The sequence below is a fragment of the Mobula birostris genome, chromosome 3 (assembly GCF_030028105.1).
Source record: "Mobula birostris isolate sMobBir1 chromosome 3, sMobBir1.hap1, whole genome shotgun sequence".
Lineage (NCBI taxonomy): Eukaryota > Metazoa > Chordata > Chondrichthyes > Myliobatiformes > Myliobatidae > Mobula > Mobula birostris.
The window spans coordinates 49,251,584-49,264,424 of NC_092372.1; the positions used below are offsets into that span (position 1 = coordinate 49,251,584).

The window sequence follows — 12,841 nt, forward strand, 5'->3', positions numbered from 1 at the left end:
CATGCATTCATGAAGGCTTTTGAAAACAGCGTTGAAGCCATAATGACTACCTCTATTTCACTGAAGAGTACACTAGGGGTCGCCCTACAGAACTTGTCAAAAGTTGCCAACATATCGACCCCAAGAGAGGATACGTAAAAGCCAAGGCTTTACTACAGGAACAATTTGGTGTTGAATAGAAAATTGTATCCACCTACATGCAAAAGGCTCTTTCTTAGACACCTATTAAATCTAAAGATATGAAAGCTCTTCAAGACTACAGTCTTTTTCTTTGAACCTGTTATAATGCCATAGAAGAAGTGCAGTACATGTGTGAGCTGGACATGCCTGCTAATATGTATAAAGAAATTGTCCTATGTGCTGAGAGACAAATGGAGAATGGTGGTCTGAAAACTGCATGAAAGACACAACCATAAGACTTTTGCTAACATTATTGGTTTTATTGAAAGGTAAGACAGGATTGTATCAGATCCAGTAGTTGGGAATATACAGGATGCTCCATCACTTGCAATAAGCAAATGTGTGAACAAAACTAAGTCACAACTTCATTCTAAGGCTAAAGGAAGCAACTTGGCCACTACTGTGACCGCTGTGAAAAGTAAAGCTAAAACTGAGCCTGGAACTAATGAAAGGGAAATGGTCTTGTCAGCTAAAAAGATCTGTCTGTTCTACAAAGGTGAACACATATTGGATACATGACCTCAGCCAGAGAAAAGGGCTCAAAATGAGTAGATTGCCTTCCTAAAGGAAAATGATGTCTGCTTGGGCTGTTTGTGTACAGGACACATCAGCAAAGATTGCAGTAAGTGTCTTTCATGCAAGATATGCAGTGGCATCCCAGCAAACCTTATATTCACCCTGACGAAAAGAGTGCAGAATCAGACACAGCAGTGAGTTGTGCTCTGGTATCAACTGGCCTTACAGAAACTGGCGATTATGATTGTAAACTTCCCATTATTCCAATACAAGTGAAGTCCAAGAAGGGTAACCAGAGTGGTTTCTTATGCTTTCCTAGATCAAGGGATTACAACAGTGTTCTGCACAGGGGGCCTAAAGAACAAGCTCAACCTCACAGGGAAAAGTACATTTATTCTCTTACATACTATGGGTCAAGAGAAAGCCATAAGTAGCTACATTGTTTCAGGATTGGAAGTGGCTGGTTTATATAACACCCTGGTTAAGATTTCTACTTCTATGCTGAGGTATTTTTTATTTTAGCAGATTTCTGCAAACGCAGTGTGTCACAGAACATAGAACAGAAAACATACAGCGCAATACAGGTCCTTCGGCCCACAATGTTGTGCCGAATATGACTTAATTTAGAAATTACCTAGGGTTACCCATAGTGCTCTATTTTTCTAAGCTCCATGTACCTATCCAATTCTCTTAAAAGACCCTATTGTATTCACCTCCACCACCGTCGCCAGCAGCCCATTCCACACACTTAACACTCTCTGCGTAAAAAACTTACCCTTGACATCCCCTCTGTACCCACTTCCAAGCACCTTAAAACTGTCCCCTCTCGTGTTAGCCATTTCAGCCCCGGAAAAAAGCCTCTGACTATCCACATGATCAATGCCTCTCATCATCTTATACACCTCTATCAGGTCACCTCTCATCCTCCGTCGCTTCAAGGAGAAAAGGCCGAGTTCACTCAACCTATTCTCATAAGGCATGCTCCCCAGTCCAGGAAACAGCCTTGTAAATCTCCTCTGCACCCTTTCTATAGTTTCCACATCCTTCCTGTAGTGAGGTGACCAGAACTGAGCACAGTACTCCAAGTGAGGTCTGACCAGGGTCCTATATAGCTGTAACATTATCTTTCGGCTCTTGAACTCAATTATGGTTGATGAAGGCCAATACACCGTATGCCTCCTTAACCATGCAGTCAACCTGCGCAGCTGCTTTGAGTGTCCTATGGACTCAGACCCCAAGATCCCTCTGATCCTCCACACTGCCAAGAATCTTACCATTAATACTATATTCTGCCATCATATTTGATCTACCATGTCCTGTTAGTAAGCTTCACAGACTAATGTTTTGGCTTCAGCTAAAGATAAGGAGCGATTTTGCCCAACTTAGGAATATTGTATCAGCCACTCAGGTTCGTCTTGGTACATGTTGTAACTTTCTGCCCAGTGGGATGTGGTGGAAGATTCAGGAGAGCTGGGCAGGACCAGATTTCTGAAGGACAGTAGTTTGGTTTGGGGTCCTTTGGCAGGAGCTGCAGAATGCAGCACAAGGGAAGATAGTTGCAGAACGCCGCTCAAAGGAGAGATCCCATTGTAAGAAGTGCTTTGTGCAGGCGAATGGTTCCAAGGAGGAAGTGCCAATACTCCTGAGTTAGCCAATTCATTTGAGATGGTCGAGGGAAATTCGAACTGTGGTTGGTGTCTTTCACATAGAACGTGGGTTCAGTGTGTCAGTAAAGTGATATATCTGACTACTCCAGAAATGAGCTCCATCGTTAATGTGCATGTTTAGACTGGTTGAACTGTAATGGGACTTTTTAATTTTCTTTTTCTGTTAACTGTTTGCTAAAGTTGAAAAATTGGTTAATATACTTCCTTAGGAATTTTATGTCACTGTACGATCTGTCATTTCCTGATGAATGATAACTGTGTATGCGGCAGTATTTATACAACATTCAACACAATTGATGTTCCCTCATCGGAACATCCCAACTTTCCCGTTTGGTTGAACCCAAATCATACCGAGCTAAGATGTTATTTATGGAAGGTGGCCTTCTCACCACTGAGTCACGTGGCTGTTTGCAGAGTTAGCTAATAAGCCAAGTTTGTATACAAGCCCCAGTGAGAGAGATGCACTTAGATGGTGAAAACTATTACGAACTACCTAACATCTATACATGGGAAAGACATCTACAGAGGGAATATTCCACAGCAGAGGGATCTGCAGGGATAGTCTCAACTGAGACATGTCCATTTGCCAGAGATTGATTTAGGAATTGAACTGTTGATAGGGACGAATGTGCCTAATGCATTGGAGCTGTTGCAAGTGATTCACAGTATTAATAATGGATTTCATGCAATCAGAACATTGTTGGTTTGGACTGTGAATGGACCACTGAAAGGAGACAATGGTGATGACAGAGACCATGCTCAGCCTGAGCTGACAGTTAACAGGATCTCAGTTTTGAAGTTGGATGAGCCGTGGCAGTGGCAGTTTAAGGCAGACTTCCCTGAAAGTAGTCAAGATGAACAACCTGGTTTGTCAAGAGAAGACAAGTTCATGGAGCTGGTTATGAATTCTGCAAAACTGGTGGATGACCACTACCAGATGAGTTTATCTTTGAGAAGGAAGGAAGTTAACAGCCAAATAACAGGAAGATTGCAGAACAGCATGCTCTAAATCTAAGGAAGAGGCTTAAGAAGGATTTGTCATTTCACACTGACTACACTGCTTTCATGAAGGAAAAGGTTATGCCGAAAGAGTGTCAGTAGAAGATATGGAACACAATGGTGGGAAAGTCTGGTATATTCCACATCATGGAGTTTACGACCCCAGAAAAGTGACCTCAGCCAATACATGGTGGTACATTTCTTTGGAGCAACTTCATCATCAAGCTGTGCCAACTTTGCCCTTAGAAAATGCACAGAGAACAATGAAGAAGAGTTCAGCATTCAATGGATAAGGTTTTGCATTGCTTCTATGTTGACGATTGCCTTGCATCAGTGTTCTCTGAGAAAGAAACAGTATCTCAACCATGACCTTGTATCCATTTATGTTAAAGATGGCTTTCAACTCATAACATAGATAAGCGACAAATGTAGTATGCCATCAGTGAAACCAGAAGAGCAAAGAGAGAAAGACATGAAGCTTTTCATTTTGGATCAAGGTACCTTCGGTGGAAAAAGTACTGGGTGTACAGTGGTGCATTCAGTCTGATACTTTCAAGTTTAAGATCACAGTCTAGATAGACCACTCACAAGAAGGAGGATCCTCTCCACAGTTAGTTCCATCTATGATCCTTCAGGAATCTAGAGACTGGTTGTGCTGTCTGCTAAGAAGATCCTGCAAGAGCTACGTATGAAAGAACTGGGCTGGGATGACACTATACGAGCATCAGTTGCTCATGAGTGGACAAGCTGACTGAAAGAACTCTGCCAGTTGGAAGACTTCAAGGTTGCTATATGTTTGAAACCTCTGGATTTTGGAGAAGTTACTGCTACAGGTACACCATTTTACACATGCAAGCAAAGATGGCTATGGAGCAGTGATCTACCTATTTTTGCACAACACGTATTCTCAGGTGCACAGCGCTTTTACCATGGGAAAATCTAAGGTAGCTTTGTTGAAGTCAGCTTCCACCTCTCATACAGAGCTCATCGATGCTATGATGGCAAGCCGTAGGGACACATTATGAAGGAGTTGTACATGGAGCTTCACAACTCAGGTTTTTGGAATGTGCTGAAGTATATCAAAAATGGAACTTCCAGGTTCTGAATATTCGTTGAAAACTGAGTTTCAGAAATTCTTGAGGTCTCACAGGCTACTCAATGAAGGTATGTAAACACTTCAAGCAACCTGACAGATGTGGTTTCTAGAGGGTTGAATGTGAAAGCATTTCTGAAGAATGATATATAGGTATCATGGCCTCAATATCTTCTCCAGCCTGTGACTCCTGATTGTTCTGGAGAATTTCTGCTGGATGATCTGGAAGTCAAGAGGAGTGTTACAATGAATGCTGTGCAGATTGAAGAGGAGGTGCATGCGATAACACGTATAATTCATCACTTCTCATCTTGGACCCGTTTGAGGAAGACTGTGGTTTGGATTCTTAAATTAAGAAACTGCTCTTGTTTTGTTGTCAGAAGAGGAAGCAACTTGAAAATCGCTATTGCTCAGTCTGACTTGGATGAAGAACAACAAGGCTATTCTTTGGAGAGGGAGATTGAGAAGGCCAAAGGTCAGACGAGTCAAGGTTGTCCCTCAGTGGAAGATCTCAGAAAGGTTGCAATGGAGATCATTGGGTTTTGCCAAAGAAAGAGAGTTTCAGATGAACCTCTGTTTATACATGTAAGAGTGGACTACTTTGGACCTTTTGAGGTGAAGAGCAGAAGGAATACAATGTAGAGGTATGGGGTCACATATGCCTGTCTAACTAAGAGTGGTTCACAATTAACTGGCATCTTTAGACACAGATTCCCTTGTTAATGCACAGATGCTTTATAGCAAAATGAGGACAGGTTCATGAACTGTGCATTGATAATGCAACAAACTTTGTTGGAGCTAGTGTAATTTGCAAGATGCCATTGAGAAGTGCAATCATTCATGGATCGGTGATGTCCTTCAGAAAGAAATTAAGTGGATTTTTAACACCCCCCCCCCGCCCCAGCTGGTTCATTTCATGGAGGAACATTGATTGTGATTCTGATTGATCAGGTCTGTCAGAAAGGTCCTCAATTTCACCATGAAAGTACAGAATCTTGACAAAGGGAGTTTGTGAAGTGAAGTAGAGGCTATTATCAATGGTCGTCAATTACTAAAGCATCCTCCAATTCCAATGATTTTGAAACGCTAGCACCCAACCATCTGTTGCTTCTGAAGACCTCAGCATCATTACCACCAGGCAAGTTCCAAAAGGAAGATATTTATGCTCATCACAGATGAAAGCAAATCTAGTACATGGCAAATGTGTTTTGGAAATGGTGGGTCAAGGAGTACATCAGAAACGGTCAGGTATAAAACGCAATTTCCTCCCAGGAAACACTCTGCTATAGTTGATGACTCTGCACCTTGAAACTCAGGGGTAACAAAATCCCCCAATAGACACCGTCCTGATAAGGACACTTCATCACTGAGCAAAAATCCTTAGAATCCTTATCCAATAATGTAACGCAATGGCCTTTAACACATGAACTGAAGCAGTCCAAACAGTTGCCACTTCAGTTTCTTCCCAAGAGGGCCAGCCCAAAGAATATTTTTTTTCTCTGCAAAATTAAGAAAATACAATAAATATTTATTCACAGAGGTGCCCCAAGGGTAAAAGCAACTTAGTCACAAAAAGTAGCTAAAGGATAGAAGGTAAAAATATTACTGAACAGGTGCCCTTTCGACTTAAGAAAACTATCTCCCGGATTCAGTATTGGGTACAGTTGTTTTTACTCTTGGCTTGGGTGTAAGTACAATTTTGAAATCTGCAAGTGATTCAAAGCTCTGCAACACAGTGAGCATGATTTCAGGAGGACACAAGCAGAACATTAAACAGGTAGGACGTGGCAGATGCAATTTGATGTGGTGTGAAATGATTTGCCTCTGGTGAAATAAAATGAGATACAATATTACCTAAACTGAGAATGGCTCTACTGCAGAGCACATGGACACCTATTTAATTGTTTTAAATGTGGCAGGGTATATCAAGAAAGTAGTTAAGAATGGGGTACTTAGCTCTGTAAATGGTGCACTGAGTACAAAAACATGAAAGTCATAATAACCTTAACAAACCTCAGATTTAGCTTCAGAATAATGTGTACAATTCAGGGCATCACTCCTTTGGAAAGATGTCAAGGTTCTGTACAGATTATGCAGTCATATGGAGAGTCTGGAGAAGTTGGGATTGCTCTCCTCACGGTAGAAATGTTTAAGAGAAGACCTAATAGAGGAATTCAAAATTATTAGCAGTTTTGTTAGAGCAAGAAAAGTGACTTTACTTCCTTTGGCAGGTCGCAGATTTAAAATAACTAATAATAGAACCAGGGAGGAAATGAGGAGATACTTCTGCATACAGAAGATTAATATTCAAACATATAACACAAATGAGTGGTTGAATCAAATATGATTGATCATATAAAAAGGACATGTACACATAAATCATTTTACTGATTTGTAAAGGAAATAGCAAGGAAGTGGAATTAAATTTGATGCTTTAATCAAGCAGCAGGCACAGCTTCCTCTAGTGCTATAATATATTCTGAAATTTAAACTCCATTTGAATTCTTACTTCATTAAAAACATTCCTTTATCTGACAATTCCTAACTTTATCTCATTCTTTAACCCTTCTTCCTCTTTCTGAGAAGCATTTTATCTTCCTTTATCTCCATCTTCTCATCACTGCTTTTCCCTTTTAAAAATGCACCTTAAAGGTCCAGATCACTTTTGCTAAAGCTAGTATCCATTACCCAGACATCCTAAAATGTCCTTGAGAAGATAATGGTGAGCCACTTTCTTAAACTGCTTCACTCCTTCTTGGGAAAATATCCCTAATGTGCTATTGGGTAGAGAGTTCCAGAATTTAGACCAAGCAATGATGGTATGTGACTTGGATGGCAACATGAGATTTTCACTTGCCTGAAGTTTTTGTATTTTTTGTTTTTAGAAAGCTTGGACTTAAGGAGGGGTTGTCGAGGTAGAATAACTGCAATGTATTTGATAGATTATATATAATGCAGCTTCTGTGCACTGGCAGTGGAATCAAGCTATAGTGCAGCAAATGGGGAATGAATCAAGACTGTTTTTTAAAAATAATTATAGAGCTTCTTGAGTGCTGTGGGAGCTGCATTTATCCAGGCAAACAGAATATTCCATCATATTCATGCTTCCAAAAATGGTGTAGAGGCTTTGGGATATTGGGAAGTGAGTCACTTACTGCTGGTTACCCAGACTTTGACCTGTTTTACTTGCATTTCTGTAAGTAATCACTGGTGATCCCTTGGACATTGACAGTGGAGCAGCAATGGTAATGCCACTGAACTTCAAAAGGTAGATGATTAGACTCTCAGTATCTTTGAAGATGACTGGTATTGGGCAATTTTGTGGCATGAATGTGTCACCATCCATGCCAAATGTTGTCTAGATCCTTCTGCATACTAAATGATCAACAACCATATTTAAATGTTATCTTGAGCATGCAAAACATCCTAAATGTTCAAAGATGTTTTAAAAGACTTGAAGAGATTAGGAAAAAAAGTTGAAGATGCTGCTAGTGAATTGTGTTTTAAACTGACTTTACAGACATAGAGCAAGATAATAGGATTTAGAGAGCTAGCATAAGTATAACTTAAATAATAATTCAACCGTGCAAAGTTGCATCTGAAACAACTAACAGGAGTTAACTTCAGAACTAAAGTAGTGAATGCAAATGAGGAACTTTGCTGCACAACAGTTAGTTTAATTAAAAGAAAATCCTTGTGTGGAATACAACATGGACAGTTTCAATTTTATTCACAAAGTCAATATGTTGATTGATAATGTCTTTCCTTACATAATTCAAATAAGAAATTGTGTTCTCCCCTCTCCACTCATACTCATACGCTCAGTCCCTTTGTTACCTGTGCAAAATTTATATTGATTGCATTATTACCTAAATATCATGAAATATGACTAGGGTCAGCATTTTTTTTTCCTCTCTCAGAATGTCTGTTAAAACAGTGACTTGAATAGTTGTGACTCTAAAGTTGGCATATTTGTGGAAATATAATTTTATGCACTAACGAAAAAAAAGTGTAGAGTTAAGTAAAGCTTAAACTAAGCTGTGACAAATCCAGATATCATGTGGCGCAGGTAACTGAACCTCGATTATTTATAATAAATAGCAGACTCTTTAATTTGTGATCAGTGAAAATTATTCCCCCTTATCAGAAATAACAATTATAAAAGAAAAAAAGGTCAAACCACCAAATACCCAAAAAAACAAGAAAATGATAGATTCTGAAATTTATCAGTCAGACATTCCTGCCGGTCTGAAGACCAGAAAAAAGTTCTGTACTACCAATAGAGTTTAATAATTTTCAATGTTAACTACTTACGATATCCACACTTCTTGCATCCTGCTCGGATACTGTCTTTATTTGGGCCTGAAATAAAGTATTTTTAAATTAAAACGGATATAGAACAACCGTGCTAGAATAAGAATGTACGATGATTTTTTTTCAATTTAATGCATCTTTCCTTGTCATTTCAAAACACTTGAATACATGCAATATCTTTCATGGTCTCAGGGCTGCAAAAGAATTTTACAGAGAATAGAGTATTTCTGAAACACAGTCTTCTTTGAAGGCTGAAACTCAGAGTCAAGGATGACACAACCACTCTAGCTTCAATGTCTAGAAGAAGCTTGCGAGTGAATTGGTTTACTGTGAAGCAGGTACTGTACACCAGCTACTAGATTATCTTGATAGACTGTAAAAGCAAAAGAGGTTAATGACAATAGGAGACCAAGCTCTACTACACAGACTTAGTATATGTAAATTCACACATATACACATCTACACATTGTTTAAGCACACACAGATATACCCTGACCACAGACATACACGTATGGACAAAAATACATTCTCATCTAAGCAGCACACACAAAATGCTAAACTCTATTCATTAGCCCACTCCACCCCGTTTCATTCCCAGTTATAAGCTCCTCACACCTTCAGTTCACCATGTGTCCCCTTACCTCTTCTTCCCCATAATCCAATCACTCTCAGCTTCTCCTTCAGTCAAACCTACTTGGAAACCCTTGGCCATTTCAACCTCAATGTCAAAATGAAATTTGTCATTTAATTTTGTCTTTAACAGTTCATTGAAAAAAAGTTTAATTATCTCCCAATTCTTACATAAATGCCTCTATTCACTTCATCATCCCAGAAGCACCTGGAAATGTTGTTCTGCAAATTCTATGTTAGATTAATGCACACTTCTGTCATCACCTCAACATTTATCTCATCTTTCTTGTTGCACCTTACTTCCAGCAAAATTCCTGATGGAGTGGAGCTATTCACAGGACATGGGAAACTCTTCAACTTATGCATTCTCACTCCAGAATTAAGGTCCCCACAACCTTGGTTATTCAGCTGCTGTACACAGACACACATGTATGTACATGTTTGGAGGTGCAGCTGCAAGTCATTGTTCATACATTCACTGAAGCACAAGTGAGAATGGGCTGTACCACTGAATAAGCACAGGTCCTCTCCCACACCTCCCTCTAACAAGATCATGAAAAATACGGACTGCTTCCAATAACTCGAGAACCAATCACAGAAAAGGCAGACATCAATGATTAAATTCGATAGCGCAAAGATGGCATGCGACAGCTCACTGGTAGTTAAAAAGGCAGGAGTTTCAACTAAAAACATCCCTAAAAAAAAAGCAACACACATCAAAGTTGCTGGTGAACGCAGCAGGCCAGGCAGCATCTCTAGGAAGAGGTACAGTCGACGTTTCAGGCCGAGACGCCCGAAATGTCCACTGTACCCCTTCCTAGAGATGCTGCCTGGCCTGCTGCATTCACCAGCAACTTTGATGTGTGTTGCTTGAATTTCCAGCATCTGCAGAATTCCTCGTGTTTATGCCTAAAAAAACATTTTTCTGAGGCAAATTATGTTAAATTATCACCGCAAACAGCGAGGGGGTGAGTGATAGTGAGGCAAGTTTAGGGAATAAGCCAAGATGGTGTGTTGTAGAATTGATGCAGATGGAGTGAGCCATTTGGAGAGGAGAAGTTGGGATAGAGGAGATTCAATGCCTGTACAACTTGCCTGAGTGCGAGGTTGGATCGCTCTGGATGCCGATCTGATTTGAAGAGCTTGAGAATGGCTTCAGGCAGGATGGCGAAATCTGGGCCTGGAGCGAGTCGCTGGGCAGTGTGGTCTAGGCTCCAAGCCCTTCGTAGTAGTTGGGTCCTAGAGTGTGGCACATTCCGCTGTTTAGACAATTTAAACACCGGCCCAGATCGGAGATGAGATTTTGCTCGTTGTCCACTATGTTCACTCCTCTCTTCAGGGCACTGGAGCCTTTCGCTGCTGTGGTGTTTGGTCAATTTAAACACTGGCCCAGATAGACTGAAAAGGCAGGGTGTCGGGATCCAAGGCAAGAGCCAATTTCACTCGCTCTCCATGATGGTCACTGCTCTCTACATGGCATTGGGACTAGGAAGATTGCCCCAGCTGCTGTGCTCCATGCCTTCTAATATGATGAGCTGATAAGCGAGGCTTTGGGTCTACTCCGGGCTGTTCTGGGGTTCGGATCTGAGGACTCAATTTGGTTCGGAATGTTGTCATTTGCATGATTTGTGTTTTTTTTCCCCTTTCTCTTGTACATCGGGTGTTGGTCTTTTTTTTCTTTAATTGGGTGCTTTTGGATTTCTTGCTTTGTGGCTACCTATAAGCAAGCAAATCTTTGATAATAAATGTAATTTGAAACTCAATAAAATCTTTAGTGTGCCACACAGACTGACTAGCTGAGGAAAAAGTATACTTGAAGATCACAACCTCAGACCAGTATGAAGCTGAAAGTCTACCAGACTACAGCAATCTTGATGACTAGCAGAGCAGGCCAGTCAGCTGCTCTAAAGGAGGAGGAACATTTAGGATGACTCTGAGGTCTCCAGGAGTATACTGAAGCCTGACTTAATATCAGAAGCACACCACCTCCTGAGCCACTATTTTCCTCTTTAGTCAGTGCCTCTGGATTATGGATGGTTTCTTTGACTCCAGTTCTGTGGGATCCAAGCTGACTGATGAGGCCAATATCAGACTTACAGATTTTGCCACTGGTAGAGATGGGGGTGGGGGGTGGGGAAGGGGGTACCAGAAGGAGATTCACTCAATACACTTTCAGCAATGAATATGAGTGCAGGAAGGGGATAGAGAGCTTAGTGACATGGTGTCATGATAATAACCTTTCCCTCAATGTCAGGAAAACAAAAGAGCTTGTCATTGACTTCAGAGAGAGGACTAATGCACATGCCCATGTCTACTTCAGTGGTGTAGAGGTTGAAAGTTTCAAGTACCCAGGTGTGAAAATCACCAATAGGCTGTCCTAGTCCAACCACGTGGATGTCATGGCCAAGAAAGCTGACCGATGCCTCTGCTTCATCAAGAGGCGAAACAAATTCAGCACATCCCCATCAGCTCGTCGCAATATTTATCGATGTACCATAGAGAGCATTTTGTCTGGATGCATAATAGGTTGTTATGGCATCTCCTGCGTGTAACTGCAAAAACCTTCATGACCTGCACACATTCTTTCCCACATGGCTCAGCACATCACAGAAACTTGCCACCACTCCAGTGACTCTGTCTACACTTGTTGCTGCCACAGTAAAGCAGCCAGCATAATCAAAGATCCCACCCACCCCAGACATTCTCTCTTCGCCCTTCACCCATCAGGCTGAGGATACAAAGGCCTGAAGGTGCATACCACAAGGCTCAAGAATAGCTTTTATCCCACTGTTATCACACACTTGAATGGATCCCTTGTACGTTGAGGTGGACTCGCTATGATCTTGCAGTAGCTTTTATACTTAATTCTGCATTGTTATTGTTTTACCTTATTCCAGCTCAATTTATTGTGCAATGATTTGGTCTGTATCAACAGTAGGCAAGAAAAGCTTTTCACTGTATCTTGGTACAGGTGACAATAATAAACCAAAATGAAAAAAAAAGGCTTCTTTGTATCCTCCGTACCATTTCAAATGGTTCAGCCTATCCTGAGATACCCATGGCTAAAGTGCACTCCTTTCCAGATCCCCTCATAATCCAACACCGTCTCAGATCTTGGAACACAGGCAACACTCTCGACAACTTCCACAAAGTAAGTTCCCAAAAATAGTAACATGTAACAGCTTTGTAATATTGATTGTTGGATATTCATCCTGCTATCCTCTAAAATAGCTTTGTCTATCCGAGAGGAAAGAAAGGACATAGTTGCGGTATCTCATTTGAAACGTGTGTATTAACATGCTACAGTGTAGAAGAATTGGAATAAACTGAATTACATTAATGTGATGATATGACACATTATTTTTCATTGTTATTTTCCTTCTTTTGAAGTGTTGACATTTTGCTGTGATCCAATTTTATAGCCAGCACTGGTCGTTCAGTT

At 40.7% G+C, this 12,841-nt stretch overlaps 1 protein-coding gene across 1 annotated transcript in view; it reads right to left on the minus strand.

Annotated features, from left to right (window-relative positions):
• The window catches only part of srek1ip1 (SREK1-interacting protein 1), a 30,344-nt gene that overhangs the window by 12,898 nt on the left and 4,605 nt on the right, over positions 1-12,841 (minus strand). Inside the window, exon 3 of the mRNA XM_072252607.1 lies at positions 8,770-8,817. Coding sequence (XP_072108708.1) covers positions 8,770-8,817 — 48 coding nt within the window. The remainder of the gene's footprint in view (positions 1-8,769; positions 8,818-12,841) is intronic.